At 41.6% G+C, this 13,668-nt stretch overlaps 1 protein-coding gene across 1 annotated transcript; it reads right to left on the bottom strand.

Annotated features, from left to right (window-relative positions):
* Positions 1-429: 429 nt before the first annotated feature.
* Positions 430-12,035, bottom strand: mmaa (metabolism of cobalamin associated A). Its single transcript, XM_026171341.1, has 6 exons — positions 11,325-12,035; positions 9,629-9,751; positions 8,901-9,071; positions 8,311-8,396; positions 7,161-7,310; positions 430-2,585 (listed from the first exon to the last, which is right to left on the bottom strand). The coding sequence occupies exons 1-6, from the start codon at positions 11,722-11,724 to the stop codon at positions 2,289-2,291; spliced, it is 1,227 nt and encodes a 408-aa protein (XP_026027126.1). The 5' UTR covers positions 11,725-12,035; the 3' UTR covers positions 430-2,288.
* Positions 12,036-13,668: the final 1,633 nt, after the last annotated feature.

The raw sequence follows: 13,668 nt of genomic DNA, 5'->3' as shown, positions 1-13,668 counted from the left end.
TCAGGAGGTCGAGCAGGACATCTACTAATTGAAAGGTCGGGGGTTCAACTCCTGGCTGCTCCAGGTCTGCGTGCCAAGATGATGATCCCGGTGCGTTCATCGGAGTGTGAATGTTATATAGAAAGGACTTGGATGTACTAAAAAATGCTTGTGTTGTAAAAACTGCTTTTAGTGCTCAAGTAGAAAAGTGCTATATAAGAACCAGCCCACAATGCAAAAGGTAATAAGCTCTCAATACCAGTTTAAGTGACTTACTGTGTGTCAGAAGTACCAGCAAGTTTACACAAATTTAATGCCACGTGTACACAATCTCATAATTAGACCAACGGGACAAACACAAGGGAGTTCTTCAACATCATTGTGCTGACAGCTTCGACTGTTGGACTATGATGTTACAGAAACCAAACAGCCTTTTCCATCTCATCGATATATTTTTGTTTTAGCATTTATTGGCATTTTCAGTGAGCTCAGGGGGTTTTACACTGTAAGTTAACGATTCTACAGTATTAGAGAAAAAACCGCAACAATCACACGACTCCCCGTGAGCGAGGAAACATCTGACAGAAGCAGGCTCAGGGACAGGCGGCCATCTGCCACAACCGGTGGGTAGCGATGGAGAGGAAGAGAAGAAGAAAGAGAGGATAAGGAGACACGGGCAACCTGGGACAAGAATGTTACAAAAGGGATTCTTTAGACTTTCAGAAAACTTGACCTCTGACCTTGACCTTTAGATCGAGGTCACCGGGATTTGAACACATCTGAGATTTTTAGTAGATGCACCTATGGCATCAATTTGAAAATCGAGTCATCGCATTCACACACTTGGACGTCCACGCCACCTGCTCGCCCGGTGGGTTGAAGACAATACTCCAGTGTGCGAATTCAGAAAATCGAATCAACAAACTGGATTTGAACTTTATGTGACCTCGCATTTTCTTCTGGTTTAAAGAACACTTACAACCCTACAGGACTCCTGGACTAAAACTGGAGGCCACAGCCAGGCTTTCCCTCAGTCTTCAGATGTCAGTTTGGAGTCTGGAAATTATGATGTGTACGTTTACATACGTTTATATATTAAAAAAAAAATAGCTGACGGATTAACAGACACTAAAAATAACAGGTGCAGCCTACGAGTACATAATGGGTGGGAAATACCCTGTGTATAGATTAGACTGTATAAGAATATGCCGCTGACACCGGCGTCTGCTGCGGGGTCCCTGAATAAAGCAGCTGCAGCAGCCTCTTTAAATAATAAAGTAATAAAGTAGCTGCACCGGCGTTATGAGTGCGTGACTTCTCTTTGTGTTCAGTCCTCCGGTGGTGTCCGGGAGCGCAGCGCAGTATGAACTTAATTCTGGAAATATTAAAGTGTGTTTTGCCTGAATTCGAAGCAACCGTACAGCTGAGTCATTCAGACGAAGCCCTGCGCTGACATTTCTGGCTCCGGAGAGCCGAAAAGAAATGTCATTAAATCTCTGACAAATCTCAGGGCTAATATTCGTAGAGGTAACATTAATCACTCGGCCCTTTTTCATATCGTGAGCAAACACGCAGCGGTAGAAGAGCTCGGCCAACTGCGCCGGCAGATTTAATGTAATTCACTTGTCCACTTAAGATTCAAATTGTTCTTTAATAGAAACCAAACAGTGGATTAAAAAACAAACAAAAAAAGAAAAAAACACTGATGCAAAGCCTCGATGCTTTCCTGAGGAAAACCTGTTATTAGAGCAACATCTTCAGTAGTTCAGCAGCAGAAACACGGGGCTCTAACTAAATCGATTCTACCCAAGCCCGATCCTTTCATTGACGCTTTGTGGCTCGCAAATAGGCTGTTATTACTGATATTACTGATCGTGAGGAACGAGTCACAGCTTTACTGTAACACGCCGTTCATGATAGTGAAAGATACCGCTCAAACTATTCTTCAACTGCAACCACACGACCTTTGAATCCTCCTTCACTGATCTCGTTAAAACTTGTCCGTAGTGTCCAAAAGAGACGGTCGCTTCCGCGTTTCACATCTCGGACTCTCAACGCATCTCATTTTTGCCAAACGCGAGTGCGTCTCTGAGCCGCTGACGAGAAATGCTCTTGTGACTTGGATGAAAGCAATCAGAAAGCGAAGCCTCTGTAGACGGGGGGTGACTCTCACGTATTTAAATTTTTAAATCGTGTGTTAAAAGAGCAGAGATCGAGTCTTTTTGTGCAAACCGCAGAGCCAAGGTCATTTTCTCGCTCTCCTTTTCAGTGAGTGATCCGTTCCTTATCTGACAGTGCAGTCCCAGTGATTACTGTGATGAAGAGGATGAAGAAAAGGCTCTGAGAAGCAGGTCAGCAGCCAGTCCTGGAGAGATGGCTCCTTTGGTGACCCTCTCCTCGAGGTGGGGTAGAGCTTCTCTGACACCGGGGTGATTTTGGAAATGGCACAGGACGCTCTCCTGGATCAGACTCCACATCCACACCTTCTGCTGGGCCGTCCGCCTGCCCTGCAGCTCACCGCTGGCCAGCGCGGCCTCCCGGTATGCCTCCATCTTGGCCCAGACCTCTGGGATGCCCTCGAAGGTTTGCGAGGAAGCCCGCACCACCTGCGGGTGGAGAAGGTGAGGGGTGGGAAGATTCATGATTCAGCTGTTCAAAATGAGCGTTTCACAGTCACAGCAAAATATACAGAACAGAGAAAGTTTTATATTGTTAATGGATTTTTATGCCTCCTGTAGGTCATGAAGTCTTTAAAGCAAATCATCATTTTCATTTCAAGGTCATGTCAGTAGCACGAAAATGACGGCAGCTGCCAGAGGTAAGTTCAGATCTCTGGAAGAGTATGTTTAAGAAAAGCCGCAGTTCCACTAATGGCCACTTGAGGCTGACCCCAAAACCGAAACAATCCCCATTGAATCTAATGTTAAACAGTATCAAAAAGCACATTTACAGCTCCATATACTTTAGACTTCTATGGCGGTTTCCTCTCTTCATGACAGCTGAACAGTGGAGGATTTTGTTTTTTAATTTTTAAGACAAATCAACAGATCTGGATGCTGGTAAGATGTGGGCTGTTTGGGAAAAAAATGAAATGGCCTTTAAAATGGTAAATGGCCTGTACTTTTATAGCGCTTTACACTACATTCAGTCATCCACACATTCACACACTGGTGATGGCAAGCTACATTGTAGCCACAGCCGCCCTGACAGAGGCGAGGCTGTAGGCCTACCACCAGTAGGCAACGGGTGAAGTGTCTTGCCCAAGGACACAACGACCGAGACCGTCAGAGCCGGGGATCGAACCGGCAACCTTCCGATTACAAGACGAACTGCCAACTCTTGAGCCACGATCGCCCCAAGAAATGAACTGAAACAATTTTGTGAACTAAAATAAAAACAGAGGAACTGTCTTTAGCTTCAGCATCTGTTAGCTTGGTGAAAATGCCGAGGCATTGATGAATGTGTTTACTGAAACTCAGGGCGTCTACAAGACTGTGAGACAACCGCTTTTGAAAAGTTTTGTTTCTCTCGTTCTGTATTTTTTTTTTTTTGACAAACACTTTCCTTAAAATAATAAAAGACTGAAACTAATAAAAACTAAACAAAAACTAAACATTTTCAAAGTGTAGTAAGAAATACTTCTCTGAAAACTAACTGCAACTAAACTGAAGTCAAAATAAAGTCAAAATGAAATGAAATGAAAATTATTAGATAGTTCACATGAAAACAGTCAGCCCGTTGCAGGATTTCCATTAGTTTTATCGACAGTTGCTGCACTTTGTCTTCTCTGCATGCGTGCATACCTGCACAACTGGCTACAGGAAGGTCTTTTGCATACACCTGTTGGGTCTGACTGAGCTTGGATGGGGGACCACCCAAACAAACCACGCCGGGGTGGGAAAACAAACCAGAGCTCGACCCCATGCGACCAACAGATATGTGCTTTTAACTTTATACGTTCACTTTGATATACCGATGTGTGTTTTTATGTTTTAAAATGTCTCATTTTTTCCTGTCGACTTCAGCTTTAATGTTTTATTTTTTAACTACAAGTGCAACATGCACTGCTGAGCCAACCGTGGCACATTTACATTGATGTTTTTCAAATGCCAGTGATGATTAAATCCTGAGCAGGTTACCGGTTCACCAGTACAGACTGCTGAACAGGAAGTCTTCTTGGGAAAAGCCAACCTGAGCTTCCTACAATACACAATAAATGTAGAGGTTATTATTAAAAATAAAGGTTTAACCGAAGACGGGCTTTAAGCTTCCCCCCCGCGATCATTAAGAGAACATTTTGGATGCGGTAAATGCATCAGAGTCTGGGAGTTCTGCATTTAAGGTTTTTTCCTTTCAGTGCACCTCCAGCCTACAAGAAGCTGTCAAGTCACTACGCAAATATCAAGCATTCGTCTGTCCTTAACACCTTGTTCACGCAGGCAATCCGGGGATAAATGTCACTTATGTGTTTAGTACTTCGACTGCACGTCTCTCCTCAAAGCTTAATGCAGATCCGAGAGCGCATGATGAAATTCAGAGTAACATTGAGTTTGTTGAAAGCGGGCTCCAGGTTTACAGGTAGACACAAAGCTCCATTCAGATGTGCAGATCCTTTCTTTGCCGTCTTCTATTAAACACCAGCTGACAATCAAATTTGAGTCACTTACACAGCTCAGAATATAAATGGCAGCTGTGATCAAAATCCACTTACACACGTTCCAGTTACAACGTTAAGGTGAGAAGAAGAAAGATCATGTGACTTACTGTACTTACAGCATATTCTCTCATATAAATGATCTTTTTAAAACTACTTAATACATTCACAGACCGCCTTACCTCTGCTGGTATCTAGTTACACAAATGCTTGTAGTTCTCCAGGTTTTCAGGTGTTACACAAATCTTTCTAATATTCGTCTCTCCGCCGTCACATTGGTTTTGTTTCCGCTGGCCGCAACATTGAAAGCTTTAAAGCCGCTCTCACTGTTCCTCCGTAAGAAATCATCAAGAAGCCACTAAAAGCTGAGAGGGAAAACAAGCTTCTTGTAATCTGGATGTAACAGCTCTTAAAGAGGCACTTGAGGAATTTTGTATTGCATTTCTAAAACACCAGGGAACAAAGAAAGCTTCAATGACCCTACGGCTTTCATGACATCTAAAATAGATTTGTGTTAACACAACATGTCTTGGAAATGCCATTCAAAGACGTCGGTCTGTCCGTCTCCTGGATTTACAATAAAGTAGCCTTGAAGCTCAAACTGAAATCAAGATTAATTTATCTAATCTTACAAACCCAATATTAGAAGTGCTGTGAAGTTACAAAAAACTCATCTGAAACAACATTTAACTCTAAAAGCACCAAAATAAAATCAGAAACACGAAAGAGCAGAGACATAAAATCATAGTGTTCCTGATTTCTAATTTTTTTTGTATATTTGTCAAACCTGCATTATTTAGATCATAAAACACATTTTATTATTAGACGAGGATAACCTGAGTAAATACAATATGCAGTTTTTAAGCGATGATTTTGTTTATTAGATGGGAAAAAAGTCCAAACCTGTGCGGCCCTATGTGATCAACTATTTGCCCCCTAAACCTGATAACTGGTTGATCCTGGCTTGGTAAGTAAGAGCTGCAATCAAGTGTTTGTAATAACTGGCGATGAGTCTTTCACATCGCTGTGGAGGAATTTCGTCTCACTCTTATTTGCAGTGTTGTTTTAATTCAGACACATTGCAGGGTTTTTGAGCCTTTTTAAGGTCACGCCAAGGAATCTCACTTGGATTTGAGACTTCGACAATGCAGTGATGTGAGACGTTGTGTTCTTTTTGCGTCAGCAGTGGTTTTCACCTTGAACTCTCTCATGGTTGCCTTTTTTGCCCAGACTCATGTTGAATCATGAACTCTGACATGAACTGAGACATGTGAGGCCTGCGGTTCTCCGAATGTTGTTCTGTGACCTCCTGGCTGAGTCCTCGATGAGCTCTTGGAGTAATTTTGGTAGGCCGGTCACTCCTGGAAAGGTTCACCACTGTTCCAAGTTTTCTCCATTTGTGAATAATGGCTCTCACTGTGGTTATAAGTCCTGAAGCCTTATAAACAGCTTTGTAACTCTTTCCAGACTAATAGATATCAACGAATTTATCTCTCAGCTGTTTTTAGTTTCTTTAGATTGTGTTGCTCTTTGAGATCTTTTAGCCGGCTTCACTTTATCAGACAGAGTCGGTTTAAGTGATTTCTTGATGCAGCCAGTCTGGCAATAACCAGCACTGGGTGTGACTAGTAAAACTAAGCACAGGTTTCCAAAAATGTGATTAATCACAGTTAATTCATGATGTGCATGCACTGTGTATATGAATGTAATGGTTTTTTAAGCAACATGTCTAAAACCTTTTTCTAGTTTCACTGTCCAAAATCTGCCTTTTTTTTTCTGACATCAGTGTAATCAGTCTTTGGGGGTTTTGGGTTGTTGGATGGACAACAAAGATTAAATTTAAAGACGACCCGTCGTGCTTCTCAACTCTGGGACCATTTACCTTTTGCAATTTCCTACATAACATAGACCAAAGGATTAAGTGATTGTGAAGAGAACCATAAAAGTCGCCTCACATGCCACCAAGAGTTTAATCATCAAGTCAAAATAGTATTTATGTCACATCATAGTGCCACGCAAAGCAGAGCAAGAGACTAAATCTCTGCCATACAGTCGGGAAACAGACACGAATATGCACAACAAAGCCGAGCGTGAAGCATAAAGAGAGAGGAGCTGTAAGAGAAGCCTATCAGATTTTATGAGAACGAGCACTTTTCTAATCAGTGAAATGCATGACGCAGCAGCCGAGTATCCAGTGCATTGGGAGCGGGGGGTGGGGGGTAATAAGGACTGGTAGGTGGGGGTGCTTCCTGGCTGCTTGCCCGGTGGGCAGATGCAGCACTGGGCTGGGAAAACAAAGGGACAGGGCTAGCCAGGCGAGCGGGTGAGGTGGGACACTGCAGCACTAGTGCCGTCATGTTATGATGACCCACCCCCACACTACTCCTCCTCCTCCTGGGTCAGCTGACCTCTCTGTGGGATATCTTGTTGGGTCCATGTGCTGTAGCTGCCCAGCAGAGCAAACACCAAACACCACCAAATCCTTGTTACCGACTCCTTGCATCATTACATCACTACACACACACACCTTAGGGTTCCAGGATTTGGACTGTCTCCTGAGCAGTTTGAGTGCGCTGGTGTATTCAGCCTGGATCCTCCTGGCCGGCACCACCAGGTCTCCGTCTGACTTTGTCACCACGACCAACTCGGCCCTTTCGATTATGCCCCTCTTGATGCCCTGAACAGAGATTTTGTCATTAGAGAGGATGATTAAACGATGAAAACGCTGCCTGATGCTCCTCAAGGCTCCTGCACGGAGCTGCGGTCAAGTGTTTTCAAGCCTGAGACTTTAAAAGTCTTAAGACTTTCTTTCCATTCAACATGGCTGATTTTTGCAGTCGATATCCAAAGATAGATGGAATCGAATTGTATAAATATTTTCTTTCTGTACAGAACTGTGCTAAAGTAAATGGCCGACCCTTAACCCTAACCCCAGGTATGAGAACTGGACTGAAAAAGCAAAGGAAAACTTTGAAAGTCCTTCAGAAAGCCTGGAGAAATATTGCTCATGACCACTTAAAGAAATGAGACTTTTGCACATTACAACACCTCTGATATAGTTAGGTTTTCTATGATTAGCTCAAATAATCCCATATAAAAATATACGGTGGTATGTGTAGACCATGAGCTAACTGTACATTTTGACTCTGAGTAACACAGGTTGATTATTAAGCACTAATTTACTGGAATGAATTTTCAAGCGTGCTGCTTTCCTCATGTGTTCATGTCCGAGTGTTTCCACATTACCAATAGTTATTATAATTAAAACAAATGCCACTTCAGCTACCTACTGTCCCACCATAATCACTGTAGCATTAATCATCATGAGGAAGGCTAATGAAGTGAATAATTTTCCTAATTAATTAAGTGGCGAGCATATACTTATTGTGAGCATGTTTATCTTTACAAAAAAAACGTGGACACACAATCTGCTTTTGCTTATAAACAGTGCTTCATAAATATATTCATCAGGTAATTTAGTTTAGGTTTTATAATTCTGATGAATTTAAAGATCGTTGATATCAGATAATCAGCGGCTGATAAATGACAGCAGCTCAATCAAAAACTGGTTTTATTCCCCTACACATTAGCACGAAATTAACAATGACTAAATTTTACTGGTCGATTACTTTGTTCCAGCTCCACAGATGAGCTGAAGCACGCTTGTTTTCACTGACCTGGAGTTCATCGCCCCCTGCTGGTGGAATCAGCAACACAAACATGTCAACCATGTCTGCCACTGCGAACTCTGACTGGCCGACTCCTGGAGGAAAAACAAAAAAAGAAGAAAGATGACAAAACAGAGGACTAGTTTAACGATCACTGCTGACTGATAACACGACAAAGTTTGATACGACACAGTATCCTCTCATCTGAAACTAAATCTACAGTCCTATACAGCCTCACGCTTTTCAAACGATACATCCAACAGTCACACTAAATATTTGCCTGCGTTTGCGTTGTCTGAAAATCTAAAGAATTTAAAAGAAAGCTGGTTCTGGTGAGGACTTGCTCAGTCATTCAAAAATCATGAAAGCTGATGAATAATCATGAGCTTTCACAAACTTCAGAGCGCTCACAGTGAATAAATTTTAGCCTGGAGATGCAGAGCAGGTGCCTGATGACTGGCGCTGCTATCAGACATCACATTGAACAAATTATGTTTGCATTAAAAAAAAAAAAACTTAGTACAAGCAGAAGAACAAATACTTGCTGAGATTATGGCTTTAACACGCTTACTCCGAGGGTTCGCGTCACAGCATCTTACCTACAGTCTCCACAAGGACGATGTCATAACCTGCTCCCTCGCAGAGAACAATGGCCTCGTTGGTTGTTCTGGTGACACCTCCGAGTGTTCCCGAGGTCGGCGATGGCCTGATGAAGGCGTTCATGTCTCTTGAGAGCTCAGTCATACGAGTCTTATCGCCCATCAGAGACCCTGCAGCAAGAGGGACGAGTCACTTGGCAGCAGTTTTACTGTGCAGTGCTGCTTGTAATTACTCAGTGATTTCAGCCTATTCAAAGGGGACCTATTCTGCTTGTTTCCTGCTCTATATTTTATATTCTCTCAAATAAAAATAGCCTGATTCATTTATGGAAAATAAATGGTTTAAAGCAAGCAGTTTTAACTTCTCTCTCTTTAAGGCCACCACCTGTGGTAGACAACTTTCTGCTGCGGGGCTCTGCACCTGAAATGGTCGTGTTAAAGAGATCCCTGCTCAGTGACTTTACACCAAGAGCAGAAAGGAACAGTCAACATACCTCGTTATTTGAAACTTTGACCGATATGAACATTTATCTCCGTCATCGTATGTTTCTACACAAATCAGGAAAAGCACTTTAATACAGCCAAACATAAACAGCACAATATTCCCTGAACCTAAATCCAGCATCTTTAAACATTACATAAAATTTCCCTGTGCGCTGTAAAGCTCAAAATAATAATAGTTCATCTGTATCACAGTAAAAGCAGATGATGAACGTGTCAGCGGTTACCCCCAGTGGTGCAGGAGGATGGGTCGACAGCCAGCACTGCAACTTTATGTCCACGTCCTGTCAGCATCTTCCCCACCACCTCGATGAAGGAGGACTTTCCTGCTCCGGGGGGTCCAGACAGACCTGAGAAATCAAAGAGATCTCATCAGTTTGCAACAAACAGTGACGATGACACTTATTTACGTAGCACATTCCATTACATCAGTCGGTTATTGAATGTACGCACAGATGTAATTGATCTCAAGTGAGCAGGCAGCTTGTTCCAAAGACGCAGAGCACAGTAACTGAACCCTTCAGGTTACTTGGATCTGATTGTGGAACCAGTTAAAAGAACCTGATGACCTAAGAGGTCTGACTTGGTTGTCAGATATGTACTGGAAGGCCAAACCATTGAGAACTTTGTGAACATACAGAAGTGATTTTATATGGTAATGAGAGCCAATGAAGTGGTCTTCAATACTGGGATAATGTGGTCAAATTTCCATGTACCTGTAAGGATTCTGGCTGCTGTGTTTTGGATAAGCTGAAGACGGCCCATTGATGATTTGAGTGTTAAAATAATCTAACCTTTGTGATATGAATGCACGGAGTCAGTCTGAAATTGTAATTTCTAACCTTAGATATACTTTTAAGTGACAGGTAACCTTATTGATCTGGTTATCAAAAGTGAGATCACTGTCCAAAATGATGCCTGACTTGTTCACTGTGTGACGAGAAATGAATGATAAATATGAACAGGTTTTTTTGTCTCTGACTTTTTTTGGACGAGTATTTCTGTCTCGTCTCTGCTCAGTTCTAAAAGGTTTTAAGACATCCACCAGTTAAGGTCATTAATGCAGCTCATTAGTTTGTAAGCAGAGGTTAGATCATTAGAGGAAAGTTACAAGTACAACTGTGGATCATCTGCATAAAAATGGTAGTCATGATTCTTGTGGGAGGGAGGTTAAACTGTAATGGATGGCACCAAACAGCCCCAAGAGCTGATTTCTACTAACCTAATTAAAATTTATGTGCTAAAGTAACTACACAATATTGTTTCTACTTTCTGCTTTTAAAGCTTTAATAACGCAGAGTTTAAATGTAAAAATGTTAAACTCTTTTTTTTTTTTTTTTTGTTAAACACACTTCACTTTGGGGTCAAGTCTGAAGAAATCTGAATGCAAATTTATGTGACTGTTTCTTTGCACCACATAGAACATCGGAGCCACTGCTGCAGAAACCGTCTGATGAAGGATTCATGGCAGAGGTGACGTGTTTATACTACAAGGTGTGTTAAACATAAGGCCCTGGGGGCCGAACTAAAACACAAAAGGGTCCAAATAAGCCCACTGCAATCTTTGCAAAGCCTGAAAATTTCAGAGAATTCATCCCCCCGGAAATTGCACCACTATCCTTGTGGTGGGGATTTCAGCATTAGGACATATTTACTGGCTGTGACTTTGTTTTTTATCGTAAAAAAAAGTGTGAAATGAGAAACTATTTTATGAGAAACTATTTTACAACAGCAGTTGTAAAATAGTCTTCATATGAAGGTTTCGTGTCTTATAGCTCCACTGTGATCTGTAGGTTATAATGCGGATACAATGGCAGTAGCCTTAGTTTAAATGTACTTATTTTAATACATTTTAGGTTCAAAGACACTTAGAGACAAGAAAAACTGAGTTCAGACAACCGCCACAGACTTAAGCCTACACACCTACTCTGAAGGCCACTGGCTTCCCTCCATTGCGGCTCTCCTGCTCCCTCCTGTAAGCCAGGACCCTCTGCAGCAGCACCTGGGCCAGCTCTTTCTTTCTGGGATGCTGGGTCTCCACCAAAGTGATGCACTCTGCCAAAGACGCCCGCTGTCCTCCGATCAGCCCGTCATAAAGTTTATTCAGCAGTCTCTGCTCAGGCCCACTCAGGTCCTGTATGTGCTGGCTGGCTGCTGTGCTTTCAGTCCGTGTGTGCTGGCAGCTGTGAGGCGGGACGATGCTCCGGTACTGAGGACGTGAAGCAGTGAAGCAGTGCCAACTGTGAAGGCGGCACGTCTCGGTGAGTGCGGGGGCAGTGGATGAGGAGATGTGGCGGAGGAGAGCGAGGCTAAACTGTCTCATTGTGTGTCAAAGGTAGGGCGGTCTGGGAGGGCGTACAGGCTTACAGTTAATTTATCCAGCGGTACTTCCAGCTGAGGTGCTTACAAACGTCACCGTCACAGCAGTTATAATAGTCACCGTCAGGCTAATGTGTATTCTTTCTAACGTCAGCACGTAATGTACTCGTTGAAGGCAGTTGTTAAAGACGTAGTTTGGACAAAATAGCCACAAAGTGTGAAAACTAAACTCACTCTGACCTCGTCCCAGTTGCACGGAGACGTTACAGGTTACCTATCGCCATCGTTTCATTCATTCACTTCCGTTTCCGTTGACGTCTGACACCGCCCACCGCAGTATTTCCGTCGGTTTATTTGGAAAGTAAAACGTTTCCCAAATACATCTAAAATCTGCCACAGAAGTTTAAATGTGCGATTCGTTACTTTTTTTCTTTGTGTGTGTGTTTTTTAATAACAGACGAAAGTAGTTAAATGAACATTTAAATATGGCAGTTGGCCATTTTAGCCAGCAGGTGGCAGCAGATGTTAACCTTCACATCTTATCAAATCAAATCAAATCAAATTCAAATTTTATTTGTCACGTACACAGTCATACACAGTACGATATGTAGTGAAATGCTTGGACAACTGCTCGTGGCCTAAATAAAACAAAAAAGGAAAGGCTATGAATAAGATAGGAAATAAATATGAAAAATTAAAAAGGGTAAATTTAACTAGGAAGGAATAAAATATAAATTAAGGTTAAAAATGAAATAACTGTACAACACAAATTAGAATGAAGGGTAAATTTAACTGGGAAGAATAAGATAAAATATATAAATTAAAGTTGAAAATAAAATAACTGTACAACAAAATACACAATACACAATATAGAACTATATAAGAATGTATGAAGAAATCTAAATCTAAATAAATATATACACAATAACAGCAGCTGTACAAGTATTAACTGGAAATGAAGAATATAGTGACCAGTGTTGTGCAAAAACAAAGTCCAGAAAGTCCAGTGTGTGTGTAAGAACCATATGTGTGGGTCAGTACTGTGTGGTGGTGTGATTGAGAGACCGTATCGCCTGCGGGAAGAAGCTCCAGGGTTAATTCCCTCTAAAAAAAAAAAAAAAAAAAAAAACTAAAAAAAAACATCAAACTTGATAATACATGCATGTGTTCCGCGTCCTGTGCCACTTTAAATTAGTCAGTATTTCTGGCATGGATCGAGTCTTTAACTACTGTGGCCCAGGCTTTGGAGCAGTCTGCTTCAGGGTGTGAGCAACACCACCATTTTTTCCCTTACAGCAAAAAGTACTAAACTTATTTTCAGCTTGGCTTTATTTAGATTGTCCAATCATTTATTCATTTAATTTTAAACAACTCCCTTATTAAACAGGGATCACCTAACTGGTAGCTATGGATCTTGGGAGGAAATTTTGGGAAGCAAGGCTGAGATGTTTTGGACATGTGCAGAGAAGAGATAGTGGAAACACTTGACAAAGGATGGTGAATATGGGGCTTTCACCATTATTAAAGTTGTGCAAAGATTGTACTTATTGTACTCTGGAAAGAACTCTGGGTTTTAGAAAGATAGCTGAATTCAGTATGAACCTCATTAGAATGCTTCACTGTGCTGCTGGAGCTTGAATAGTGGACCATACGTGAAAGTAATGACAACTCATTAAAAAAAAGTCCCTTTTTAAATTGATTTGATCACAAACAGCAATTTGTTATCATTTTACTGGTAAAAAGAATCAATTAAAGGGGGACTGGAGAAGCTGGTTCAAAAAGCCTCAAAACAACTAAGATGTGTTGAATACTTGGAAACATGTAGCACAGTAACAGGAGCTGGAGACCAGTGAGAAACAAAACAACAATTACAGAGAAAATAATCTATAAAAATATATCTTATAATAAACAAACAACTATTATTTTATCCCTGCTGTTTTTTGAGGTC

The sequence above is a fragment of the Astatotilapia calliptera genome, chromosome 6 (assembly GCF_900246225.1).
Source record: "Astatotilapia calliptera chromosome 6, fAstCal1.2, whole genome shotgun sequence".
Lineage (NCBI taxonomy): Eukaryota > Metazoa > Chordata > Actinopteri > Cichliformes > Cichlidae > Astatotilapia > Astatotilapia calliptera.
The sequence above is the reverse complement of the archived record's forward strand: the minus strand, read 5'-3'. Positions and strand labels throughout refer to the sequence as shown.

What these genes read in the sequence shown, in the direction of transcription:
- mmaa (XM_026171341.1), bottom strand. Translation starts at nt 11,724, where the DNA reads ATGAGACAGTTTAGCCTCGCTCTCCTCCGCCACATCTCCTCATCCACT. An exon ending in CGTCCTTGTGGAGACTGTAG is followed by an intron (nt 8,397 to 8,900) that starts GTAAGATGCTGT and finishes TTTTTCCTCCAG; the next exon opens with GAGTCGGCCAGTCAGAGTTC. An exon ending in CAGGGGGCGATGAACTCCAG is followed by an intron (nt 7,311 to 8,310) that starts GTCAGTGAAAAC and finishes ATCTCTGTTCAG; the next exon opens with GGCATCAAGAGGGGCATAAT.